Genomic DNA, 26,477 nt, shown 5'->3' with positions numbered 1-26,477 from the left:
ATTTAGCCCTTTATGGCTAAGGGGCTGGCTGGCGTTCAGCAAGTCGGCTTCCCGTTGACTTTGCTTCTGGGGGTTGAGGGTGGGGATGGGAGGGGGCCAAGCCATTCAAACCTACACCCGCCCACCCTCTGTAAAATAGGAAGTATAGGCACCTCACATCTTAAGGAAGGAGTTTCCACTCAAGTACCTTTCATAAGAGGCATATATTTTTGTAAGTGGTGTGCACAATTATTTGTTCAGTCATGTCTTCCAAGAATGATGTGGGTGATTGAATGCTTGAAAAGGAAGATGCTTTCATTTGCTTCACTGGAAAATATTTATGTTGGACATTCTCTATTATTGAGTGAAGTTCTAATTAATTTAAGTCACAGAAAAATGTGCTTGGGTTACAATTGATGTCTATTTTTAAAAAATATACGCAATTCTGTTTCAATCTGCTCCATTTATGGTGCTGTGTTTTTTAAAGCTCTTTTCTTACAAATATAGACAAATAATACGAAAGTGGATCAAACTAAATGTAGAAGATGTACAATGGATGCAGAAAATGATTATAAAAGCTCAGGAGGTATGAAGGAAGACAAGCAATTAACATAAATGGAACTGGTTAAGAACGTTAGATAGAGAAAGGGTATATCCTTTAAGGTTGAAAAAGAGAAATCTTTTATATGGAAAATGGAGGAATAGCAGAGATACTGAACAAATACTTTGCCTTAATTTTCACAAGAGTGTGATGGTGAAGTGGTGCAAGAGGAGGTGAAGATAGGATAACTGAGATAAGAAGAAAGATTGAAAAATTGGTGAAACTCAAAAGTGGGGAAAGAAAAATCATGGCTCCTGCTTGCAAGCATCCTAGAATGATAAAAGAACATCGGGGCTGAAATACCAGAGACTCCCTACCAAAGTTTTTCAGGTATCCTTTCAATATGAAAGTTGCACCACAGGACTGAAGGGTTCACAGTATTCAATAAAGGAGGAAGTAATAAACCGGCCTAACATTAATAGAAGATAAGTTATGAGAGGCCACAATAAGGGCTCAAATTAATACTGACCCAGAAAAAGATGACTTAATTAAGGATAGCTCAAGTGAATTTGTGAAAGGCATCTTGCGTCTGACAAATAGAGTTCTTGATGAATATAGTGTACTGATGAAGCACAGAGGATATTTTTATGTACAGAATTTCAAAAGGTGTTTTGATAAGGTGCCACATACGGCTTGTATAAAATTAAGGAATATGACAGCAAAGTCACATGGAAAAATGACTAGCAATTGGTTAAAGGATAGAAAACAGAAAAGTGGTTAATGGATATTTTTGGGTTGGAGAATTTGTGACCCCAGAGCTTAACCAGCTCTTCTTAATATAGAGGTGAATAATCTGGGTTTGGCATAGGGCACGAACTATAAAAATTTACACATGACAAAAAATTAGGGGCATGAAATAAATACGAGGAGCACCATAAGCAACTTCAGATTCGATAGATAGATGCTAAATGAAATTTGATATGAAGTGTGAATGAGACGACATACACTAAACAGTTAAACATTAAAAAACATTAAAAGGAGTGGAAAGCCAGAGATACAAGGTTTTATATACACAAATCTTTAAAAGTGGGAAGACAAGATAATAAAACTGTTTTCAAAAAGAAGCAAATGAGATCCTTGGTTTTATAAACAGGGGTATAGAGTAGAAAAGCTACATATATACAAAAATATGGTTAAGCTATAGTTGTTCAGTTTTGGGTGCCCTACTTTAAGAAAGGTGGAGAAGGTGCAGAAGAGGTAATGCCATGCGCAACAGCATCTAGTTGACAGCAAAGACTTGAGAAACGGAAACTCTTTACAACAATGAGGTTAGCGGGAAATCTGATAAAGGTGTTCAACATTGAGAGGCTTTGATCAGATAAACATGAAATAAATGTTCAAATGTGTACAATATTTACCTGTCAATCATCTTTTGGTTCTCAGAGATATAAGGGGCAAGAGATATTGTCACTATAAAGGAATCGCTCCTTATTAGTTCTTGTTCCATTGATGTGGAAGTGAGCACATGAAAACTTAGTGGTTTAGTCTTAACCTTAAATAGGATTTGGGTTATAGGTGCAACAAAGAGAGACAGAGAGCTTTTCCTTTCTTGTCAGCTTTGTTACCATTTAACTGTTGTTTTCTCGTAGAACCGAATGCACGAAAGCCTGCAACTTTTCAACAGCATCTGCAATCACAGATATTTTTCCACCACGTCCATTGTGCTGTTTCTCAACAAAAAAGATCTCTTTGAAGAAAAGGTGAAAAAGGTTCACCTCAGGATCTGCTTTCCAGAATACACTGGTAAGGATCCATAGCTGTGCTCACTCACTGTATTGAATCAGAATGAGTCTTAGATTTTCCTGTGACGATTATAATTTACAATCTTAGATCTGTCAGTAAGATCCATCACTGGACAACAACTTTTGTGATAGATGGAGTTACATAAATTTTGTCCAAGGGGTTCATCTGCTTCAATTTTACATTGGAAGCTATGTAAATCTGGGTGAGCTGGCAAAAGCCTGTAATTATACTTCAAGCTTAACTTTGGCATCTAATTTTAGGATACTATTTTAGTCTTTTAAATCAAATGGAAAACAAGTGAAGTAGATTTTTATGTCAGGTTTGATGTAGGCAACTGTTCCTATTACTAAAACAAATTATCCAGCAATAGCACGTTGCTGTTGGTGGGAGTTCACTGTGCGCAAATTTGTTGCTTTCCTATGTTACAACAGTGATTACTTTTCAAAAATATATAACTGGCAGTAAAGCAATGAGATGTCATGAAAAGGGCTACATAAAAACAAGTCTCTCCTTTCTCTTTCTTGCTGTGTAAAGCCAGCAGACAAAATTTCGAGCTTGCTTTATCGCCAAAGGTTGGTCCTTCCTGTTTCTTTGACGCGGTGTAGTTGCTCCCACAGCCAGCTTAGAGTGAACCTGTGCAGGTGTGGCTGTTCCACTGAATCAACAGAGCGACTTCAACTGCACACGGTATTGTGCGTGTCTACATTACCACTGAGGTCTTCAGTGACATGGAAGGTGTTCAGTTGGACATAAGAAGAAATAGTTAAAACACAATCAAAACTTGCCTCTGACTGAAATTCAGAGTGGCATCATCTCTAACCCCACCATGGCCAATGATATAAACTTTAAATGGTCCTAAAGTGATAAACGACTTGTAAGTCACTTAAGTCACAAACGATTCTCCTCGGCTCCCTAGAACTCGCTATCCCCCTTCATGCCAAATGATTTGTAACCCCTGAACAATTCTCAACTCTGCCAATACCAAGATACATAGACTGAATCCAACAAAAAGGTCTACATCTCACCTCAGACCTCCTATATTCTCCTATTGCGTTCTTTCCTGTCTTCAAATTGCATTGGTACTCTTACGATTGTGTCATCAATCATGTGCCTTCTGAATTCCAAATACATTTACAGGCTCTTCCTCCTTGGGCTGAACATGTGTCTCGATCCACATTTGCCACTCTAACTTATTCTCTCCCAGGGCCTCATTATTTTGGATTTTCACACCTCGGCACTTTCTTCATCTGTTCATGGGCAGCCCTTTAGTTCTCAGAATTTACTGCATCGTAGCTGCTAGTACAAAACCAGGAGCAAAGACATTCAACTACAGGCATCCTGACATCTGCAATAACATTTTCCAACTGTGGACAACAAATGTCCTGTGAGCAGACATCATGTGGTCAAACCTTCAGTCACTCATCCAACAAGAATTGGCAATCCTGGGAAAGAACGAAGGAAAGAAAGAAGAATAGACAGGAGTTTTGAAAGACAAAGTAGAACTAAATAAAATGCACTGGTCTCTTTTGAGTGATTTGGGAGTGTTCTTAGAAAAATGGGTTTTCCGTCTGGATCGGGGGTGGTGAGGGTGGGGGGGGAGGAGAGATGGGGTGGGGAGCGGGAGCGGGAGCGGGCCCAATCGCTACCCATGATCGGGTCCACGCCGCCATGTTACGTGGGAGGGCCAATTAAGGCCCACCCAGCGTATTTTCCGACTCCCCGTGGATAGCTGGAGAGTGTAGGCAAGCGGGTCCAATGGTGACCCAGCAGCCTGTTTAAAAGAAGGCCTGGCAGCCTTTTGTAGGCTACTCACAATGACCAGTGCTAGGCTGCAGCAGAGGGGTTCGCAGGCCAGGCTGGAGGGTAGGCCAGCGGTAGGGGGGGTGGGGTGCCAATGTACCCTCATTTTTCTGATGACTGCCTTGCTGCTCTCCTCGAGGAGGTGGCAGCAGTTGGTCCCCCAGGATGGGAGGAGAAGGCCCCCCCACCACATGACAAAACATGCCTGGGAGGAGGTGGTGAAGGTGGTGAGCTCCCACGACGTGGTGAGGCGCACTTGGATCCAGTGTCTTAAGTGCTTCAACGATTTGTTGCGCTCTGGCAGGGGGAGTACCATGTTGGCATTGGGCATTAAACCTAGAAGGTAGCCTTACCTTCTGTGGCCCCCACCCCCTATTCTTAGTGTTGTGACTGCATTGAATCATTAAGGGCATTTTTCCTTTGCTGGGTGGGCAAGCAGATAGTACCCATGCTGAGGTCAGCCTGAGTGGGTCATGAGAAGATGAGTTTTCCCCCGCAGCATGTGTTGATCTTAGTCCCACGTGACTAGTTTGGGGGCAACCTGGAGGAGCTGCACCTAGGCGCAGACTCAGAACTCCAGGACATGTCCACGTCAGGGTGATGAGATGGTGGGAGGGGAGCGTCAGGGTGGCGTGGCAACGAACCATCTGCTGCCCTCTACGCTGCACATGCTTGCGCCTCCTTGCTCTGGGAGGACATACTGTGTGGTTCCTAATGTGATATAGGCAGCATGTGTCCAAGGGGGCGGTGGGGAGCAGGCCTAGCATCTTTGTCTGAGTGATCAGCAGCAGCGGGGTGAGGAGGCACTGGAAGTCTGATATGTCCCACTCTGGTTGGGGTGGGCCGTGTGCAAGCAGAGTCCATGTGGAATTTGCCCTAATCAATGCTCTTCTCTCTTTTTCAGAAGAGGAATGCTCAGAACGTGGCCGAGTGTGTGAGGACTGGAGGCGGCCAGGCACAGCTCTCCATATTAGGCCATTTCAAGCAGGAGGCCCTTGAACTGGAGAGACGCCATGCACCCAGGTCTACTGGTATCGGTGAGGCTGAGGTGCCACGGCCAGGTATTTAAGGCCAACAATGAGGTCTGCATTGACCTCCCAACAGCCATAGCACTGCCAATTGTTAAATTAGTTATTGTTGCAATATTGCTGGGCCATTGATTATGGAAGGTTGAGCGCATAATGAGCCGGGGGGGACAGGGATACATATTGACATTGTCTGCACGCTAACTGATCCACTGTCCTTGTTCTTCCTTTCAGCATCAGAGCAGGGCCGGGTGGAGGAGCAGCAGTGGCCCCCTCTCACAACTGAGGGGCCTGAAGTCTCACCAGTGTCACACCGTTTCTGCGAGACAGGCACCAGCGCAGATACTAGCGCCTTGGTGGGAGTTAGAACATCGGCTAGTGTCCCGGGGCATAGCGGTGAGGGCACTTCACTGGAGGAGCTGGCAGAGACAGAGAGTGCCCATGGCACCAGCAGTCAGAGGACTGCAGGGGATGAGGCACATGCTCAGTCGGTGCCTGATGATGTGTCTCTGGAGTCATTCGCAATGCAGCAAGCGCAGGAAATGCTGCCAGGTGTGCGGGAGCATCTGGGGGAGATACATGAGGCTATGCTTGGCTTGGTCTCCGTGGTGGAGTCGTTTACGCGGACTATCGATGAAGCAATGAGCCACATGTCCGAGTGCCATGCGTCCTCCATGGAGAGAGTGGTGACTCTCACAGAGAGCCTCCTCCAGGAGACCCATCAGGGCTTCCTGGGGATGCGCTCTGACCAGCAAACCCTCACATCGGCATTGACCTCAGCTGGTCACTGTCAGCGTGGGAGATGGTTTGGGCATCAAGTTTCCCAGCTCGGTGCCCATCCATCCATGGTGAGCAGGGAGGTCCAAAGCGACCTCATGTCGGTGCAGCAGCTGCCCGTCATCTCTGCAGGCACCTCTCAGGGCGCTCTGGATGAGGGCGGCAGTTCCTCTGCTCCTCTCCCTGTGACTGTATCATCCAGTGAGGCTGCAAAAACTGGGGAGATCCCAGCAGTGGAACAGGCAGCTCCCTCCCAGGCGGGGCTAGCACAGACTCCACGGGCCAGAGGATGGCCGCCAAGGTCATCGAGGCCAACAGGACAGCAGAGTCAGCAACTGTCTCAGATGCCACTCTGAGCGATGGGGCAGCACCAAGACGTAGCACCCGCAAACGTAAGCATAAGGCACCTTAAGCACACCACGGGTTTCTCACTGGTGTTTTTGTGATGGCCCAAGATTAGGTCCTTATGATTTCTTTTTGATTGTTTACACTATTGTTTTCCATTTGTGATAACTCCTGATTCACACATTAAATGCCAGATGTATGACCATGGCTGAGGGTGCCTCATTTCTTCTGCATGTGTATGTTTAAGAAAAGTGTAATGAGTGATTTGTTGGACATTCAGCTTTATTTACAGGGCCCTTAGTTAGTGCTGCTGACCTGACAGATTTTGCACTTAGGTGTCGAGTATCGAGGCGGCAGCCCAGGCTGGTCCTGGTGATCCATCTGTGGTGTTGTAGCTGAAGGCTCATTGAATTAAAACATCCTGGGTGTCCCTGCCTCCCTGCAGTATGCCCGGGTCAGCGTCTGACCCCTCAGCATTTCCCTGTGCGTGCTCATCCTCGGACTCACTGCTGGACTCATCGTGTTCAGCCGCAGCCACTGCTTCGATGTCTTCATCATCCACTGCATCCCCCCCTTTCCAGCGCAAGATTGTGGAAAGCGCAGCCACTATCACCGACACACAACCTGGGGGGTACTGGAGTGCGCCCCCTGAGCGGTCCAGGCATCAGAAACGCATCTTGAGAAGACTGATGGTTCTCTCCACCACAGCCCTTGTGCTGCTGTGGCTCCTATTGTACCGCTGCTCAGCTTCTGTTCTTGGATGGCGGAGAGGCGTCATGAGCCACCTTCTGCGGGGATAGCCCTTGTCGCCCAGCAGCCATCTATCCAGCCGGGCCAGAGCACTGAAGAGCCCCGGCACCTGGGAGTGCCTGAGGATGTAAGTGTCGTGGGAGCTGCCTGGATGCCTTGCACAGACTTGTAGAATCAGCATCCTGTGATCACAACTATCTGCATGTTCATGGAGTGGAAGCCCTTCCTGTTGACGAAGGCACCGGGCTCACCTGCTGGTGCCTTAATGGCCACATGTGTACAGTCTATTGCACCCTGGACGCAGGGGAAGCCAGAAATGGCCGCGAAGCCTCTGGCTTGCCTGGTCCCAGCGGTAGTGGATGAAGGTCAATGCATGCCTGAACAGAGCGTCTGTAACCTGCTTGACACAAGTGTGGACAGCTGATCGGGAGACACCGCAAAGATCACCCACCGAGCCCTGGAAGGAGCCAATGCATAGAAGTTGTGGGCAGTGACCTTCAGGCCACTGGTATGGGGTGTTCACCCACGCAGTTAGTGGAGATCTCAGGCCCAATCACCTGACAGATAAAGTTGACTGTCTCCCTTGAGAGTCGGAGCCTCCTTCGGCACTGCACCTCAAACATATTGAGGTAGCTGCTTCGCCGCCTGTATACCCTGGCAGCAGGATAGTGGCGTCTTCTGCGACCCCTTCTGCCTTGGTCTACCTCTTGCCCCTGTGCCTGTCCTCCCAAAGGTGGCTCCCCTGGAGGCTGAATGTCTACTCCTGGCCTCCTCCCCCTTCTAGCCATCCCTTCCTCCTCAGAGGAGCTGCCACCAGTGGACAGATCAGCTCCCATACCCAGGCTAAGGGAAAGCTTCCTGAAACCTGCAGGCCCGGAAAAGATTCCTCACTGCAGAGTGCTGACCTGAAGGTTAAGAGTCCAGAAAAAGCTGCTGGGATGCATTTTGAAGTACTGCAGATCACACAGGCAAGTTTAAAAAACTTTCATCAATAAATACTTCACAGAGCAGATTCACGACCCCAGTGAACCCTCTTATCCCGCCCGTGGATGAGGTTAATATAAATGTCTCCTACCCGCCTGCCCATTGCGCCCGTGCGTCGACCCGAAGATCGCATGGGCATCAAAAAATCTGCGTCGATTGAAGACTAAAGGGCCTTAAGTGGCCTGTTAATTAATGGCGGACGTGGGTCGGACTTTATCGCACACCCGGGACACTCGCCCGACATCACTACGCGTCATTTTACAGGCAGACATGCTGGGCCTGTCCCCCACACCTCAAATGGAAAATTCTGCCCATGGAATTTTATCAGTCAAGGCTAATTTTTTTGAATATACGCTCCTAATATGGAGCTTTGCTCATGGGGCGCACATATCAGGAATTTGGGTGCATATTGCCCTTGGCATTCCCTATTAATTTTAATGACTGGAAAATTGCAGTCAGCATATGCTTGAATTTACGATATTGTTCCTGACTGGCAAAGCTTCACATCAGGAAAGCAAATATACAAAATTACCACTACAATGTCCTGTCATGACAAATAGCAAGGTCAGTGATGAGTGAGGGAAAGTGCAATAACTGACATTGTGGTATTAAAATATTTTTAATTGGCTGAAACTGAAACTTGCAGGATGCCCCACTCGTCGGCTTTCAATGATAACTGATAGAAAACTGTTTTTAACTAAGAATCTTCATGAACTTCAATTTTAAATGATGGTCACTATAATTGTTTATCATAAACTAAAACTATTGAAAAGATAATAACGGTTTGACATTTTAGCTGTGAGAGAAACTAATATTATTCATTTGTGGAGTTTTGGATATGCTAAAGTTTATAGAGCAAAGAGGTTTGGAGATTGGCCAAGAGAGCATTGGAATAGTTGAATCGGGGGGACAAAGGCAGGAATGAGAGTTTATAAATGAACTGACTCTGTGGCAAAGACAGGTCATGTTAACGAGTTAGAAGTAGGCAGACTTTGCGTCTTAGAGTGAAAATTGGGTCAGAAATTCAATTAAGGTTCAGTAGGACACTGAGGCCGCAAACTGTCTGACTAAACGTGAGACAGTGGCCAAGGATGGGGAATGTAATCAGTCGCTGACAGCCATGACCTCTGGAGGCTGACCGTTTGGAAGGGCATTGAAAGAGTCGAGCGGAAACTAAAAGCTCAGCTGTCTGAGAAGAGGGCCCAGGGGAAACAGAGGCCAGTGAATCATGCCCCTTCTCAGCCCAGTCTTCCTCTGCATTAAATGTGGCAGAGACTGCCATGCCAGAGTGCCATCATAAGGCTGCCTTATGCATTACATGTGAAAGCTGAACCCAAATCTTCAGATGGTGCCCAAAGAACAGCATGTAAACAAGGAAGAGGAATGGGTCAAGTATGGCTCCTTGGGGGACCAGAAATAATGTAGGATACCAGAAGAAATGAGTGCTGCGAATGTTCAGGCTATGATCGCCTGGATAGGTGAGAGTGCAACCAACCAAGAGAATTCCTATGGAGCTGAGTAATAGAGGAGAGTCATTGGAGGAGGATTCTATAGTCAAACCCTGGCAGAGGTCAAGGAGAGCAAGGAGGGATAATTGTATCATGGCCACAGTCACTGATGATATAATTTGTAACTTTGATTATGCCTGTTTTAGTGCTGTGGCAGGGATGGAAGCCCGATTGGAGTTTCAAAGCAGCTGGAGGAGATCTGATGGGCAAGGTGACGACAATGGGTGAGATAGGAGGAAGCAGCAGAGGCAGCTGAATCAAAGTGACAGAGAAGTCAAAGAGGTCCATGCATTCGTTGTGACAAAGACTTGGGAAAGATGAGTGTGGATTTGGAAGGCAATGACACATTCAGCTACTTTGGAGAGGAAAGGGAAGTTGCAGATGGGCCAGTAGCTTGCACGGCAGAGATTTCAAGAGTGAGTTTTATGAGGAGGAGATGATGATGCCACATGTGAAAGGGAAGGCAGCAGTGCCTGAGAACAGGGAGCTGTTTACAATGTCATGGCAGTCAGGGTGGGAAGTTGGGCAGTCAGGGGGAATGGGGCTAAGTTACAGGAGATGGGGGTCATGGTCAAGATGAGGTCAGAGAGGTATAAGGGAGACAGAGGAAAAACTCAAGAAAGAGGTGAAATCAGAACTCGAGCAGGAAGAAGCTGGAGGAGATTTGATGGGCAAGGTGACGACAATGGATAAGATAGGAGGAAGCAGCAGAGGCAGCTGAATCAAAGTGAGAAAGAAGTTAAAGAGATCCACACATTTGTTGTTACAAAAATTCATTGCCAACACAGTTAAACTGATAGGTTTCTCAAGCTTTACTGTGATGACAGGTCTGCTCAATACATGAAGTTGCTCCCACCCAGATAGCCTCGATGCGCAGCAGTCATAGGTTAAGATTCTTTATTGAGCAGATATCCTGAACAATGGCCAGGAGCTTTTTCTAGGGTTTCTATTCTCCACATCATTCTCAGTCCAGTATATTTACTATAAAAGTAATTTGAAGACCCATTGAGTACAAGAAAGAATAGTGAAAAGTCACTGTGATAGCTTTTTAACTTCCTGACTGTACATAAAATGAGAGCTGCACATCATTGGACATAAAAACCATGTGCTTTCTATGAAGGGCAGCTGATCGACATGGCTGGTTTTACACCTGGACAACTAGTTGAAAATTTACCCCTATGTGTCAAGAAATGAATTGAAGATAAGATGGCAGCTGGTGAGCAGGCCAGATCTGGCGTAAAATCCAAACGTAGTTACAAAAATAGAGAATGGTCTGTGGCTTCAGTTGCATAACAGACAAGAGGCACAATCCTGAATGGAAGAAAGGGTGACCAGTAAACTGGAATGAAGAAAGCCATTCTTTCCATCAAACCTTCTACAGCCATGTGCAGTCAACCAATTGAATGCTAAAAATATTCATCAAAGTGTACCTCATCCCTCATCAAAAGGAAGTTGAAAGCTTGAGTGAAAAACACCAAAAAAAAAAATCACCTGTAGAATTATGACTTCAATGCCAGTCATGTTAGCTGCAGTGGGCAGGATATGTGTGTCAGACAAATGACTTCCCAAAGTACTATTCTGCAGCCAGTTAATAACAGGAAATGGGGCATTAGGAGGTCTGAGGAAATGTTTCAAGGATAACTTGAAGCAAACTCTTAAAGCATTTGACATTCATTCAGAAAACTGGGATATTTGGTTAGAGATTATGCAACCTGCTATGAAGTATAATGCCACACATTTCAAAGCAAACAGTGTGAATGGCAGATGAAAGTCATCACCACAGAAATCCAAGTCAGTAACTGTTGACAAATGGGCAACAGACATGTAATAAATACATGTGGCCATCAATGTGATTCTCACATTTGCTTCCGGAGCCTCTGCAACAAACACTGCTGACTATGACTCTTTCCAAATTTTGTATGCTGTTGTAATTTTCATTTAAAGTGATTTTTGTATAATTATATGATATCCTATATTGCAGACTTGGCCTTTGTCAGGTATTCTCCTCTGTATAAGTACACCCTTATTGGAAGTTTGGTGGGGTAGTGTTTAGATTACTGGGCTAACAATCCGGAGGGTTGGTCCAATGGTCCAGGGACATGTCGCCATGCCAATAGGGAATTTAATTCAATTCATTATGTAAATTTGGAATAAAAAACCTTGTATCAGGAATGACCATGAAACCACTGGATTGCTGTGAAAACCAACCTGGTTCACTGATGTCTTTACAGAAGATGATTTGCCACCCTCACCCAGTCTGGCCTATATGGGACTCCAGACCAATAGCAATGTGGTTGGCTCTTAACTGCCCTCTGAAATGGCATAACCATAGCTGTAGCCATGTTCTCAGGGTTAATTAGAGATGGGCAATAAATGCTGGCCTTGCCAACACCCACATCCTGTCCTCAAGTATAAATTTGTAGCCACTTTTTTTAAGCGTCCACTTAAGTGCCCTTGAATATGTTAATAGGGATCTAATGCCTGCTGAGGACCACCTGGCAAAAATCAATTTCTAATCAGCGAGCCTAACCTATTCGAGATTCTTCAGCCTCTAAAGCCATTGACTAAAAGTTGAGATTTTTTTTTTAAAAAGTCTTGTGGAGCCATGAATGTTACATCAGATGAGCTACCTGTGAAATTAAGACCAGTGCTGGCATCTAAGTCCCAGTATGTTGAAGAGGTCCATGCAAGAATTCAGATCAATCGGCCGCCCTCTAGGTTTAGCTACATGCCACAACGCAAAACATAGGTCCAAAATCAGGATGGGGAATTGTGACCCCAATATCTATTATCCTGCAAAAAAAAAATGAAAATGCTGCTTTGGAAAAATGAAATTCTGTTCCATTTTAAAGTATCAAAGACATGTGACGTTCTTTCATTAAGGTGTGTAGGGTGAATGTAAATGGCAACCTTCAAATACTAAAGAGTGTATACATTTTTATTTGAGAAATCTAGTTGACAACCTAAGGTCCATAGTTTAGGACACCCCCAAGATTGAAAAGAATGGGCAAGGTGGTGAAATAAATCAAAAGGTAATGATGGAAATGATTTGTTGTGACATACTGCATAGAATGAGGAGTCAAGAAAGCAAACTAAATAAAATAAACACAAGTAATGAGTTTCTCCATCATGTGGTTCTGCAGATACTGCTGGACATGCATAGGAGATGTTTTAAAACAGAGAAAATTAGGGGATACATTGATAGAGTTATCTAAAGTTCAGAAAGGATCAAATATTAAGAAAGAGACTGTTTCCAGAGATTGAGCAGTCTCTAATGAAGGCACACAGATAAAAAGGTTATATGTAAGAGATTTAGGATAGAGAGAGTTAGAGAAACATCAAATAGCCTGAAAAGGTGATGTAGTTTTTATAAGATTCAATGAGAAGCAAATGATTTTACAGTGAATTGAAGACCAGACAGTTGAAGTGAGGGCCATTTTGCATCTCGACAAAGATTACGGAAATGGCCCTGAAAAGAGGTGATTTTATTTCATTGCACGCCAGTGAAAAAGCACAGCTGCAGAGAAAACCATAGATTTGACAGGTACTCTTTAAGTTCAGTTTCTAGGTTAAAAATGAAAGCACATTGTGTCGCAGCAATGATGAACAAGATACAGCTCAGCTGTCATTCTCCTTCAGAAATAGCATGACGCAAATCTGTAAGTGACCTGTCAATCTCTAAATGTATTTGGAGTGTCCTCTTAGTCTTGAAGTATATGGGAAAATGTGGCTCAGCCATTTATGATGATACTGCAAATCCTGTGGATAGCAGGAACCCTTGACCCCTTCCAATAAAAATGTCCTCATCTTCGTCCCATGTCTTCAAAGAATTAACTTTATCTGTAACTTACTATTTGAAAATATCTTCCCTGTAACAGTCTACCTACATTACCATAATTTAGCAACATTCTGAAAAGTCCAATGATATTTTTCTACAGTTAGGCAGATAACTATTATCTTGTTATAACCATATACAAAATGGGAACAGTTGATTAAGGCTGAGGTCCAAAACATAGAAATGATGAGATGGAAGCAATCTGCATGGCTCAACCAACCTACGATGGCCCATCTGCTATTTGAGAAGTCTGCCTTATCCTATGGGGAGCATTTTCTCCCCGTCGGGTGGGCCGGTTGGGAGTGGGCACAGGCGGGCGCGGAACCGATTACCACCCGCGATCGGCTGTGCGCCGCCATTTTACATGGGTGGGGCAATTAAGGCCCGCCCAGCGTGACGTACGTCCAGTAGCGCTGAGCGCAGAAATCTCCCTGAGGCACGGAGCTGTCTCAGGGAGATTAAGTTGAATTTGAAACTTCACAATAAAAAAAAAATTATTTACACATGTCCCCTCATGTGACAGGGTCACATGAGCTGGGGCATGTTTATCAAATGTTTAATAAATATTTATTAATTTCACAAACCCTTCATGAAATCTCATCCCGCCCATGGATGAGGTTTTATGAAAAATGTGAAGGCCACCTGGGCTCTTCGCCTGCCCACCAACCTTCAGGTTGGATGGGCAGCCCTGTCAAATTGCTTAATTAGTTTATTAATAGCCTTAACAGGCCTTTGACAGTTCGGCGGGGCGCGCAGCCGACCCCAGTGCGCGCCTGCTGAACGAAAGATCGGAATGAGACGCAGTGACATCGGGACGCACGCCTGACATCACCGCGTGTCATTTTACGTGTTGGTGTGTGGGGCCTGCCCCTGCACACCAAACAGAAAATCCTGGCCTATGTGTCTGCTCTGTTCCCATGGGCAGAATTTTCTGCCTGTCGGGCAGTCGGCGCGGGAGCGGGCACGGACCCGATTGCCGCCCGCAATGGGATCCGCGCCGCCATTTTACAGGCCCGTCTGGCATAAAACGCGACTCCCGAGGACAGCGGGAGTGGGTGGGCGGCGGCGGGACTGCTATGACCACCGGGTCCAATGGCGACCAGCGGCTTGTTTAAAAAGTGCCCCTGCAGCCTTGCAAAGACTGTCAGACATGGCCAGCAGATGGACTCCCCGGACCGCTGCTGGTGAGCAGGGTAGGGCAGGGGCCACTGTATCCCTTGTTTCTCAGACGATTGCCTTGCTGCCCTGTGAGGAAGTGACAGCACGGCGGGAGGTCCTCGTTCCCAGGGACAGGAGGAGGAGGCCCCCCCACATGACCAAACGTGCCTGGGAGGAGGTGGCGGAGGTAGTGAGCTCCCGCGACGTGGTGCGGTGCACCTGGATCCAGTGTCACAAGCATTTCAACAACCTTTTGCGCTCTGTAAGGGTGAGTACCATGTTGGCATTGGTCACTTAACCCAGCAGGTAGGCTTCTCCACCCCCCCCTAACTCTGAGTGTAGTTACTGCATTGAATCATTGACGACATGTTTCCTTCGCTAGGTGGGCCAGCAGATATTGCCCATGCCGAGGTTACCCTGAGAGGATAGTGAAGAGATGGGTTCTGCATCCGGAGCATGTGGTACAGTGACACCCACATTACTGTTTTGGGGGCAACCTGGAGGGTCTGCACCTAGGCGCAGTGTTGGAACTCCAGGACATGTCAAAGTCAGGGCGTTGACATGCTGGGAGGGGAGCTTCCAGGTGACAAGGCACCAATCCATCTGCTGCCCTTTGCGTTCCACGTGCTTGTGCATCCTTGCTTTGCAAGGTTGAACCATGTGGTGCCAAATGCAATGTAGGCTGCATTTGGACAAGGTGAGGGGGACAGGCCTGGCATCTTTGTGTGAGTGTGCAGCAGCTGCGGGGTGAGGAGGCACTGGGGCCCTGCAATGTTCCAGTCTGGTTAGGGTGGGACGGCAGTGAGGAGATTCCAGGTACAAGTTGCACTAATCAATGCTCTTTTCTCCTTTTCAGGTGAAGAATGCTCATAATTCCGCTGAGCGGGCGAGGACTGGCGGAGGGCCGGCCCAGTTGGCCATCATTTCCATGTTCGAGCAGGAGGCCCTCGATCTGAAGAGGTCCACCGGTGTCAGTGAGGCTGGGGTGCCACGGGCAGGTATGTTTGCCCCGCACTGATGTCACTATTAGTGTCCCAGCAGCCATGTTCAGTGATTGAAATTTGCAACATGGCTTGAGCATTGCTGATGGAAGGATGAGCTCATAATGATCCAGGGGACAGGGATGTACATTGACATTAGTTAACGTGGAGACAATCAAACGTCCTTGTTCTTCCTTTCAGCATCAGCGGATCAGGGCCAGAGGAGGAGGCACAGGGGCCCCCACTCACACCTGAGGGCCCTGAAGCCTCTGACCCACCAGCGTCACACCATCTCTGCCAGACAGCCACCAGATACTAGCACCTCAGTGGGAATTAGATCATTGGCTAGTGTCCCGGGGCACAGTGGTGAGGGCACTTCACAGTCGCTGGAGGAGCTGACAGGTTCAGAAAGTGCCCATGGCTCCAACAGTCAGAGGACTGCTGGGGACCAGGCATATGCTCAGTCGGTGCCTGATGATGTGCCTCTGGAGTCACTTATGAGGCAGCAAATGCTGGAAGTCCAGGAGGGTGTGTAGGGGGGCATCTGGTGGAGATACATGAGGCTATATTGGGCTTGGTCTCTGTGGTGGAGGAGTCCATGCAGACCCTCACCGATGCAATGAGCCTCATGGCCGAGCACCATCCTTCCTCCATGGAGTGAGTGGTGACTCTCGTGGAGAGGCTCCTCCAGGAGACCAGTCAGGGCTTCCTGGGGATGCACGCGGATCAGCAAGCCCTCACATCGGCATTGACCTCAGCTGGTCAGTGCCAGCATGGGAGATGGTCTGGGCACCAAGTTTCCCACCTCGGTGCCCATCCATCTATGGTGAGCAGGGAGGACCGAAGTGACCTCACGCCAGCGCAGCAACTGCCTGTCATCTCTGCAGACTCCTCTCAGGACACTCTGAATGAGGGCAGCAGCTCCTCTGCCCCTCTGCCATGACCGTGGCATCCGATAAGGCTACGGCGACTGGGAAGATGCCAGCTGTGGTACTGGCCGCTCCCTCCCAGGCGGGGCCAGCACAGGCTCCAGGGGCCAGAGGGCGGCTGCCAAAGTCAGAGGCCACCAGGACAGCACAGTGAGCAGGCTGTCTCAGATGCCAGTGCCAGCAAGGGGACAGCACCCAGACGTAGCACCCAAAAGCATAAATTTAAGGCACCTTAGGCACATCACAGGTTTTTCACTGGTGCTTTTGTGTTGCCCCGAAATGAGGTCATGATTAGTTGGTGTGGTGTTTAACACCTTTGTCATTTTGTTTCCTTAAGTTCATTTTGTTATGTCATTAAATTTAGACATGTGGCCATGGCTGAGGGTGCCTCTTTTCCTCTGTAGGTGGATTGTTACCCATGATGTTATGAGTGGGTTGTGTCACATTGAGCTTTACTGACAAGGCCCATTGTTAATGTTCCTATCGAGGCAGATTTAGCACTCAGGTATCCAGTATGGAACCTGCAGCACAGGCTTTTGTTGAAGGTCCACCTGTGGCCTTCTAGCTGAAGGTTCATTGGATTAAAGCCTGCCGGGTGTCCCTGCCTCCCTGGAGTAGTCTCGGGTCAGCGTTTACCCCCTCAGCGCCTCCCTGTGCATGCTCATCCTCGGACTCACTGTTGGACTCATCATGTTCAGCTACAGCCACTGCGTCGACGTCCTCATTGTCCACTGCGTCCTCCCTTTCAAGCACAAGATTGTGGAGAGTGCAGCATGCAACCACTATCACCGACACACAAACTGGGCAGTACTGGAATGCGCCCCCTGAACGGTCCAGGCATCGGAAACGCATCTTAAGGCCGATGGTTCTCTCCACCACAGCCCTTAAGGAGGCGTGGCTACTATTGTATTCCTGCTCAGCTTCTGTTCTTGGATGGCGGAGAGGCGACATAAGCCACCTTCTGTGGGGATAGCCCTTGTCACCCAGCAGCCATCCACCCAACCAGGCTGGAGCACTGAAGAGCCCCAGCACCTGGGAGTGTCTGAGGATGTAGACGTCCTGGGAGCTGCCTGGGTACCTTGCACAGACTTGCAGAATCTGCATCCTGTGATCACACACTATCTGCACGTTCATGGAGTGGAAGCCCTTCCTGTTGACGAAGGCACCGGGCTCACCTGCTGGCGCCTTGATGGCCACATGTGTGCAGCCTATACTGCACCCTGGATGCGGGGGAAGCCAGCAATGGCCTCGAAGCCTCTGTCTCGCTGTGTCTGACTTGCCTTGTCCCAGCCGTAGTGGATGAAGGTCAATGCACGCCTGAACAGAGCGTCTGTGACCTGTTTGACACAAGTGTGGACAGCTGATTGGGAGACACCGCAAAGATCACCCACTGACCCCTGGAAAGAGCCAGAGGCATAGATGTTGAGGGCAGCTGTGACCTTTAGAACAATTGGCATTGGGTGTCCACCCACACAGCTAGCGGAGATCTCAGGGCCAATCATCTGACAGATAGAGTTGACTGTCTCCCTTGAGAGATGGAGCCTCCTTTGGCACTGCACCTCAGACATATTGAGGTAACTGCTTCGCCGCCTGTATACCCTGGCAGCAGGATAGTGGCATCTTCTGCATCCCCTTCCGCCTTGGACTTCCTGTTGGCCCTGTGCCCCTTGTGCCTGCACCTCTCCTCCCAAAGGTGGCTCCCCTGGAGACTGAATGTGCACTTCTGGCCTCCTCCCCCTTCTAGCCCTCCCTCCTCAGAAAAGGTGCCTCCAGTGGAGAGCACAACTCCCATTCCCAGGCTAAGGGAAGGCTTCCTGAAACCTGTAGGCCACACAAAGGATCTTCACTGAAGAGTGCTGACCTGAAGGTTGTGAGTCCTGTCCAAGCAGCTGGTATGAGTTTTGAAGTATTTCTGCTCACGCGGGCAAGTTTCAGTAACTTTCCAAATTAAATATCTGACTGAGCACATTCACGACCCCACTGACCCCTCTTATCCCACCGGTGGATGAGGTTGATACAAATGTGTCCTACCCACCTGCCCGTTGCGCCTGTGCGATGACCTGAAGATCGCACAGGCCCCGAAAAATCGTCAATTGGTGCCTCAAGGGTCTTAAGTGGCCCGTTAATTAATGGCGGGCGCGCATCTGAGATCATCGCGCACCCACCCACCAAAATATATGACGGTGCACGGTGATGTCGGGACACTCGCCCAACGTCACAGTGCATTATTTTACACGTCAGCGTGCTGGGCCCATCCCCGCACACCAATGGGAAGATTCTGCCCCATATCTTTTAATCCCCAATCCTTCAACTATTTATCTAAACTATTGATAAAAGTTGGCATGGCCTCCACCACAGTCACTCACTTTGATAGTTCATTCCAGGATCTCACAGCTCCCCTGTGTAAAATGCTGCTTCTGCTTTCTGTCTTAAACCTCTTAATCATATATCTATGTCCCCTTTTTGTAGACCCCTCCACTACTGGGAACAGTGAATTTCTATTTACTCTATCCTTTCATAATTGTAAAAAAAACTCTTATCAAATCATCCTTTAATCTCCTCCTTTCTAATGAAAACAACTCCATTTTTAAAAGTGTTTCTAATATAGTATTTCTTATACCAGGCATCATCCAAGTAAAAAAAAAATTAGCAAAATACTGCAGATACTAGAAATCTGAAATAAAACAATTCTGGAAATACTCAGCATTTCTGGCAGTAGCTGTGTTTCAAAAGGCTAATGGATTTCTGGGCTCTCAGCCAAGCCTCATTATGTATTCTTGGCTGAGAGCCCAGACATCTATTAGAGTACTAAAACACCAAAAGCCTCAGGAGAAAACATTGCTTGATTGAAAGCTAAGGCTCTGATCTCTGACTACAATGAAAATCCTGCCTTTGCGGGCACTTTCTCCTGAGATGGATGGGCCAAGCCAGGAATTTTCCTAACTCCCATTACCGGCTTTGTGGATGAAAATCCAGGCCAACATTTCAGTTCAATGACTGTTCATCAGAACTAGGTCTAGCACCCTTTAAATTTGTACAGGTGTGGGCTTTTGTCTGACAATGTACTAGAATGTTGAATGGCCCTTTGTATAAGTCATGTTGAAACTGTTATATTCCATACATATAAATGTAGTGATAGACCAGGGAGAGAAAATACTTCTTGAAATTAATCTCTTAAAATATTAGATGAAAAAATAATAATTTATTAATGTCTCCAATAAATTAAGGTTTGAGCATTTTACATAATATTCAGTTTCATTGTATTTGTGCCACAATTGACTACTGCATCATATGACCAGGCAAGGAATTGAATTGAAGCATGGTAAGAGGCAGAGAGTAGTTTAGAGAAGATGTTAGATTACACAAGGGGAACATTTGAAGAACATAGAAATGTGAAACTCTATCACTGAGTTCCGCTGAATAAATGTACAGAAATCCTGAGTCTCTGGAATAACAAAATATGATGGGCAGAATCTTGCCCTCGGATGGCGTGTGGGCCCCACCTGCTCGGCAGCGGGCGGACAGCCGACCCCCGCCACTGAAACAGGGCCCGCCGCCATTTTAAGTGGGCGGGCCAATTAAGGCCCACCCAGCGACATCCCTGACGGGAAGCGCTATGCACTTCCTGTGCCGGGGGAGGGGGATCTCCAACTGTCAAAGTGCGCTCTTTCGCACATGCGCGTGAAACAGGGCACTGCTCCCTGAGGTAAAGGCCTGTCTCAGGGAGAATACTGACAGTGGAAAAAAACTTTTCTTCCCGACGTCATCCCACGTCATTTTCCCCTCGGCGACCGGGCCCCGCCCCCGAATCGCCGAGGGGAAAATCCTGGCCAATATTTGGGTTTCCTTTGGAAGACCCCATCCAGAATTTCCAAAAAAAGCTCACCACAGGCCATTTTCAATTTCTTCATTTCCAAGAAGAGAGATTATAATCCTTATTCCATTTGCCTGGATAAAATCACTCACTGACAATTTATTATTTTTCGCTGTGTTTTATGTTAGTTGGAATGATCACAAAGCAGTAACTTAGATCTCAGGTTTCGAAGACCATAAAGCACAAGATCAAAGCTCAGTCTATAACTGTCACCTAAACCCCAAGATTGATTCTTTGCTTTACTCCAAAGAACCTGTTTATCATTTCTATTTATCACACCAACTATTGCATGAACTACACAAGCAAGGATAATTTTCTTTGTACAAGTGTATTGTTCCATGTATTACTATCATGCCTCTTTCTGACTCTGTTGAATTCTGAAATGTGAAACCTGACATCTAAATTACTGCCATGTGACCATTCCTACTAACATAGACTGCAATGAAAAATAACCCCCATATAAACAGGAAAGAAGAGGTAGTGAAAGGAGTACAGGGAATAGTTTTTACAATGTGTGTAGGAGTCCTTTCTTACCTGTTATATAAAAGCTCAAGGGAGGGAGGGATCTAGTAAGGGAGAATGAATCAGAATAGATCAGAGAAGTTCAGAGGAAACATCAAGGCATTAATGATCACAAAATAACAAGCTTAAGACAAAAATTAAGAAGGACATAGATAAATCAAAGACTAAAGTAATAAATTGGGGAAAAAAAACAGATTTTAAAGAGGATGAGAATGGAACTAGGGAAAATAAACTAGAATGATTTACTGATAAAAATAAATAGAACAGAAGTGGGAAGCATTTAAAATGTGATCAATAGAATCCAACAGCAACAAGATATTTATATGGCACCTTTAATATAATAAAACTTCCCAAGGTACTTCACAGGAGCATTATAAAATAAAATATGGCACCAAGCTACATAAGAAGGTATTAAACTATATGGCCAAAAGCTTGGTCAAGGAGGTAAGTTTTAAGGAATATCTTAAAAGGAGGAAAACAAGGCAAAGAGGCAGAGAGGTGTCAGGAGGCAGAGAGTGTAGGAAGGGACTCCAGAGCTTAGGGCCAAGGCAATGAAAGTACAACCACCAATGGTGGGGTGATTAAAATCAGGAAAGTTCAAGAGGCCAGAATTAGATGAGTGCAGATATCTTGTTCTGGGGTTGGAGGTGGTTTGAGGTGGGGAGGAAAGAACCCCAGGTGGTATTAGAAATGAAGGGGCAGAATTTTACAGCCCCATCACGGAGGGAGCAGGGCCATAAAATGCAGCGAGCCATTGACTTCAGCTGGACTGTAAAATTCTGCCCAACAGTGGCGACCAGCTGGCAGGCTAGGAGTGGGGGGGCGGGTCCAGAAAAATATCAGGGATTCACATCGGGATAGCTCCCCAGTGCAATCCTGCTGTCAAGCCCATTATACCAGCAGCAAGAATGAAAGACACTTAGTTGCCTCTAATCAGATTTAGCCAATTGAAGGCCCAATTGAGGGCCATCTTCCTGGACTGCCAACATTTTGCTGCTGGCAGAGTACCCTCCCCCAAACCCCCTCCCCCACTGCATGTGGACTCTGCCAGCTGCAAGGAGGCAGCTTGCCAGATGGGGAGCCATTGGAGGCAGAGGCTTTATGGCCCAAGGAAGGGGCCCCCAAAGCAAAGGCCACCCCATGGCCCCAATGCCAGTGTTGAAGGGGTTGCCCCTCCAAATGCTGGGGCCTGTCTGCCTAGCCCTAACAGCCAGAAAAGTTTCTAACTCCCCTGTGAGGGCGCCCTCTCATTCTCCTTGCAGCCTCATCAGTGACCACCTCTCAGTGGCACTGCCCAAGGCTGCAGAGTTGTCTGCCATTTGGTTAGCCTGGCAGTATGGAGTACCAGCCCAGTGAACGTGACTGGACAGTGGGCCCAGCGGCAGCCAATTAAAAGGCCACCATCGGGAAGGTTACTGCTGTGGTCTTGCTGCCTGCATAGGCTTTGGACCCGTGAATGGTCCCAACTTCAGGAGAAAAGCCCACCTAAGGATGAGAATTTTAAAATCAAGCCGTTGCTTGACTGAGAGCCAAAGTAAGTCACCAAGCACAGGGGTGATAAGTGAACAGAACTTGGTATGAGTTAAGACACAGAGTTCTAAATAACCTCAAGTTTATGAAGGTTAGAATGTGGAGGACCAGCCAAGAGGAGTGCATTGGAATAGCCAAGTGTAGAAATAACAAAGGCACGAATTAGAAATTCAGCGGCAGATGAACTTTGATAGTTGCAAAGTTGGTCAATGTTACTGAGGCAGAAATAGATGATCTTAGTGACAGTATGAAACTGAGATCAGAAGCTTATCTCGGGGTCAAACGTGACACAAAATTTGCAACAGACTGGTTTAGTCTCAGAGTGTAGCCAGGGAAAGGGATGATATCAGTGACTAGGGAATGGAGCAGAGACCAAAAACAACAGCTTCAGACTTCTTAATATGTAATTCAGGAAGTTTCTACTCATCCAGTACAGGACGTCAGAAAAGCTGTGATAGTTTGGCAAAAACTCAAGAGAGGAGGTAGAGCAGAGTGTCATCAGCGTACAAATATAAACTAATGCTGTGCCTTTGGATGATAGCACTGAGGGGCAGCATGTAGGTGAGAAATAGGAGGGGGTCAAGGATAGATTCTTAAGGAACACCGGATGTGATGCCTTGGGAGTGAGAGAAGCCATTGCAAGCAATATTCTATGAAATCCAGAATAAATATATCCCAGTAAAAAACAAGAACAACCTTTCGAAATTACTGTCAATAGCATCATTCATACTGCAAGATTGATCAGGGGTGGGGTTGGTTCAGGGGTGGGCATGCCGCCGATCTGCACCCCCAGTTGGGGGTGCACTTCCATTTTACGTGGGCGGGCCAATTAAGGCCCACCCAGCATGATGTCCGCCAGGAAGTGCTATGTGCTATTTCCCTGACATGTCCCTTCATGTGACACTGTCACATGAGTTGGGACATGTCCATCACATTTAAGTAAACTTTTATTAAATTTTTAAAAACCTACATGAAACCTCATCCCGCTCCTGGATGAGGCTTCATGCTTTCTCTGAAGCCCGCCAGAGCTCCCGGCCTGCCCGCCAACCTTAAGGTTGGACGGGCAGGCCCATTAACTAGTCTAATTACGTTTTAAATGGCCTCAATAGGCCATTGACAGGTCGGCGGGTGCACAGCTGATTCGGCTGCGCCCCCGCCGACCTAAAAATTTAAATAGGACGGGGTGAAGTCAAGAGTTCCGCCCAACGTCATCCCGTGTCGGTGATTGGGCCCCGCCCCTGCTCACCGACCTCCATATCCTGCCCTATGTTTTTTTTATTCCCTATCATGAATAAACCGAAGGATCCTTTATTGTTACGTTGTGCAGACAAATATACTGAGGAACCAAAGATTGCCAACTGCAGTATTTAATATGGAAAAAAAGTGAGCTTTTCAGTAAAATGACTGCCTGATATTTCCAGCAAATTAATTAAGTCTTCAAAACTCCTGTCTGACTCACCAAGACAACGAGCAAATTATTGAAATGAGATCCCAGTGCAAATAATTTATTTGTTTATTGTTCCATTTACGGTGTTTTCTTCCAAAAAAAGTAGAATAGCTTGTAAAATCAGCACGAAATGATTGAACTGAACTAAAGGTTTCGAGCAATCAAGTGTGCAGGAGGTGGATAGGAATATAACCGTGGTTATGTGAGCAGATTAAACTTGAAGGTGGTCCAGTAATTTGTAGTAATAAAAATGTGGACTAGGTTGCTGTGCTTTTAAAAGCTAATTTTTATTTGTAATTTTAAAATTAGAATGTACCACTTTCTAAGAAGTTGTAATTCACTTTGAAGTTAATTGGAAATTAAACCTGGTAAAGTATTTGACAGCAGACTGTCATTAGGTGGCTGCAGTTGATAATGAGAAACATTCAAAGGTGGGAAGTCCACTGTAGATTTTAAGAGTAAATTTTACAGGTTTAAAAGGTTCTTATTTCTAAAACATTTAAGAATTATGAACTGAAATCTTACGTATCCTTGACCAGAAGACTTTCTATTTGTTTTCTGGTTTTGATTACTTTTTATTGTTAATTTACCCCTAAGAATCTCCCAGTAACAGGAAGCATCCTGGGGAAAATAGGGTGCTACTACAAGCACTTAAAGCTTTTTTGATGTTTAGGTTCCAGAGTCAGGAATTCCTGCTGCTCGATTTTTTTTTGCCAATTGTAGGGTTGAAAATTTAGAGCAATGAGAGCCTTGTTGAAAAATGAAGATAGTAGACATCAAGACTGATGAAGGAAATAAGAGACATGATTCAGGGTGGTAGTGAATGGGAGAGAACTGCTTTATAGGCAGCTGGAAACCTAGGGGACAATTTAACACAAATGGTGCAGGAGAGAGACAGGGCATCTCTGATAATACAATATACAGAAAAGAGATAAGAAGGCAGGAATTGGTATAAAATACAATGATTGATATATATATATAGCTTCAAGGCCTCACTGTTATGGAGATAGGAGTATATGTTTTGATTCTGTATTAACTAATGTGTTTACATTTAATTTCCTAGTAACATTTTATTCCAGTTTCAGTCATGTTTACTTTAACTAGATTGTTTACCTAAAATAGTGCATGGAAGAATGTAGTCCTAACAGATTAACCCTTCATGCCTGAACTTCACCAGCATCAAACAACTTGATCATCAAGCCCATCATCTCAATATTTTTATTGTCATCCCCCGTGGGCTTTTTTGTGCAAGATTATACAGGACACCAGCCTGTAGAGAGCTTGAATCTGAGCCATGTGTCAAATATAGTTGGGATACCTTCTTTACCACTGTTTAGTATGAAAATATATGTCTCCTTTGAGTTTGTTCACCTTTTTCACCAGGCTCCAACACACTTGAAGATGCTGGAAATTACATCAAGACTCAATACCTGGATCTCAACCTGCGACAAGATAGTAAAGAGATTTACTCACATATGACTTGTGCTACAGACACACAGAATGTTAAGTTTGTGTTTGATGCAGTAGTAGATATAATTATCAAGGAAAATCTGAAGGGCTGTGGCCTCTTCTGATTCCTCCCATTTCTGCTTCCTGCCAGGTCTCTGCAGTAAAACCATTACATTAATATCAATAATTATGAAGATGAAGAAATTACAAGTCCTTGTCACTATGTAATTACAACTTTATAGTGGATTATTGAACATTTGTGTATATTGAAGATCTTGATTTATGCTTCAAAATAAATTATAATGTTTTAAACAACTCTAGACCCAATCATGATAGGTGAACCTTTTCTTTCATGTGGTTTACTGCCACTTTGTAGGTCAGATTGTTCTTCACTTTATTTTATCACCGGCCAGATAATATTGTTTGAACTTCAGGATGAAAAGAATAGTTCTAAGAAATAACAAAGTCACCTTTGGTCCAGAGGCAGGGATGGGCTGTAATAGACCACCATGGATCAGGTTCAGTGAGAAAGTAAGGTAGAAATGAAAGAAATGGAGACTAAGATAAATGCACCAATGATAGCTACAAACTAAGAAGTTGATTTGTTTTTCAGTCAAAATAGTAACTGAATCAGGCCCAATGCTGAGGACTGTTCCAGCGCCTTCCACTACCATGGACTTAAGCTCTGGATTTCCCTCTCTAAACCTCTCTGCCTCTCTACTTGTGTTTCCTCCTTAAAACCTAGCTCATTTGACCAAGTTTTTTGTCATCTGTCCTATTATCTCCTTATGAGGCTCAGTGTCAAATTTTGTTTGATAAGGTTCCAGTGAAGTGCCTTAGGCCATTTTGCTACATTAAAAGCTCTGTTTAAATACAAGTTGTTATATATATTCTGGTAAATACATTACAAACTGTTTATCATGTTTATCACCATGTCACAATATGCATGGCAACACAGATAAATTACAACCAAAAGATTTGTTCAGCTTTGCTGACAACAGCGACAGGCATTATTCATTATGGGATGAGAGGAAAACTTAATCAGAATTGGATTACCATGTTGTTATTACATTAACTCCTGCCATTGACCAGAAAGGCTTCAGGAGCAGTTGTGCATGTACGCTGGCCTGCACTGTGGCAGCCGGAGCATGTGCAGATTCTCTCAGAGCAGCTACTGTACTCCACTAACTTGAAGTATATGTCACAAACTACTGTCCCATTGAAATCAATCTCAACAATTT

The 26,477-nt window shown here is 45.7% G+C and overlaps 1 protein-coding gene across 1 annotated transcript in view; it reads left to right on the top strand.

The window, feature by feature from the left end:
• The window catches only part of LOC144688038 (guanine nucleotide-binding protein G(t) subunit alpha-3-like), a 66,338-nt gene extending 40,977 nt beyond the window's left edge, over positions 1–25,361 (top strand). The window contains exons 7-8 of the mRNA XM_078554692.1: positions 2,170–2,323; positions 25,171–25,361. Of these exons, the coding sequence (XP_078410818.1) occupies positions 2,170–2,323; positions 25,171–25,361 (345 nt within the window). The remainder of the gene's footprint in view (positions 1–2,169; positions 2,324–25,170) is intronic.
• Positions 25,362–26,477: the final 1,116 nt, after the last annotated feature.

This window comes from Cetorhinus maximus, chromosome 12, assembly GCF_964194155.1.
Source record: "Cetorhinus maximus chromosome 12, sCetMax3.hap1.1, whole genome shotgun sequence".
NCBI lineage: Eukaryota > Metazoa > Chordata > Chondrichthyes > Lamniformes > Cetorhinidae > Cetorhinus > Cetorhinus maximus.
The sequence above is the reverse complement of the archived record's forward strand: the minus strand, read 5'-3'. Positions and strand labels throughout refer to the sequence as shown.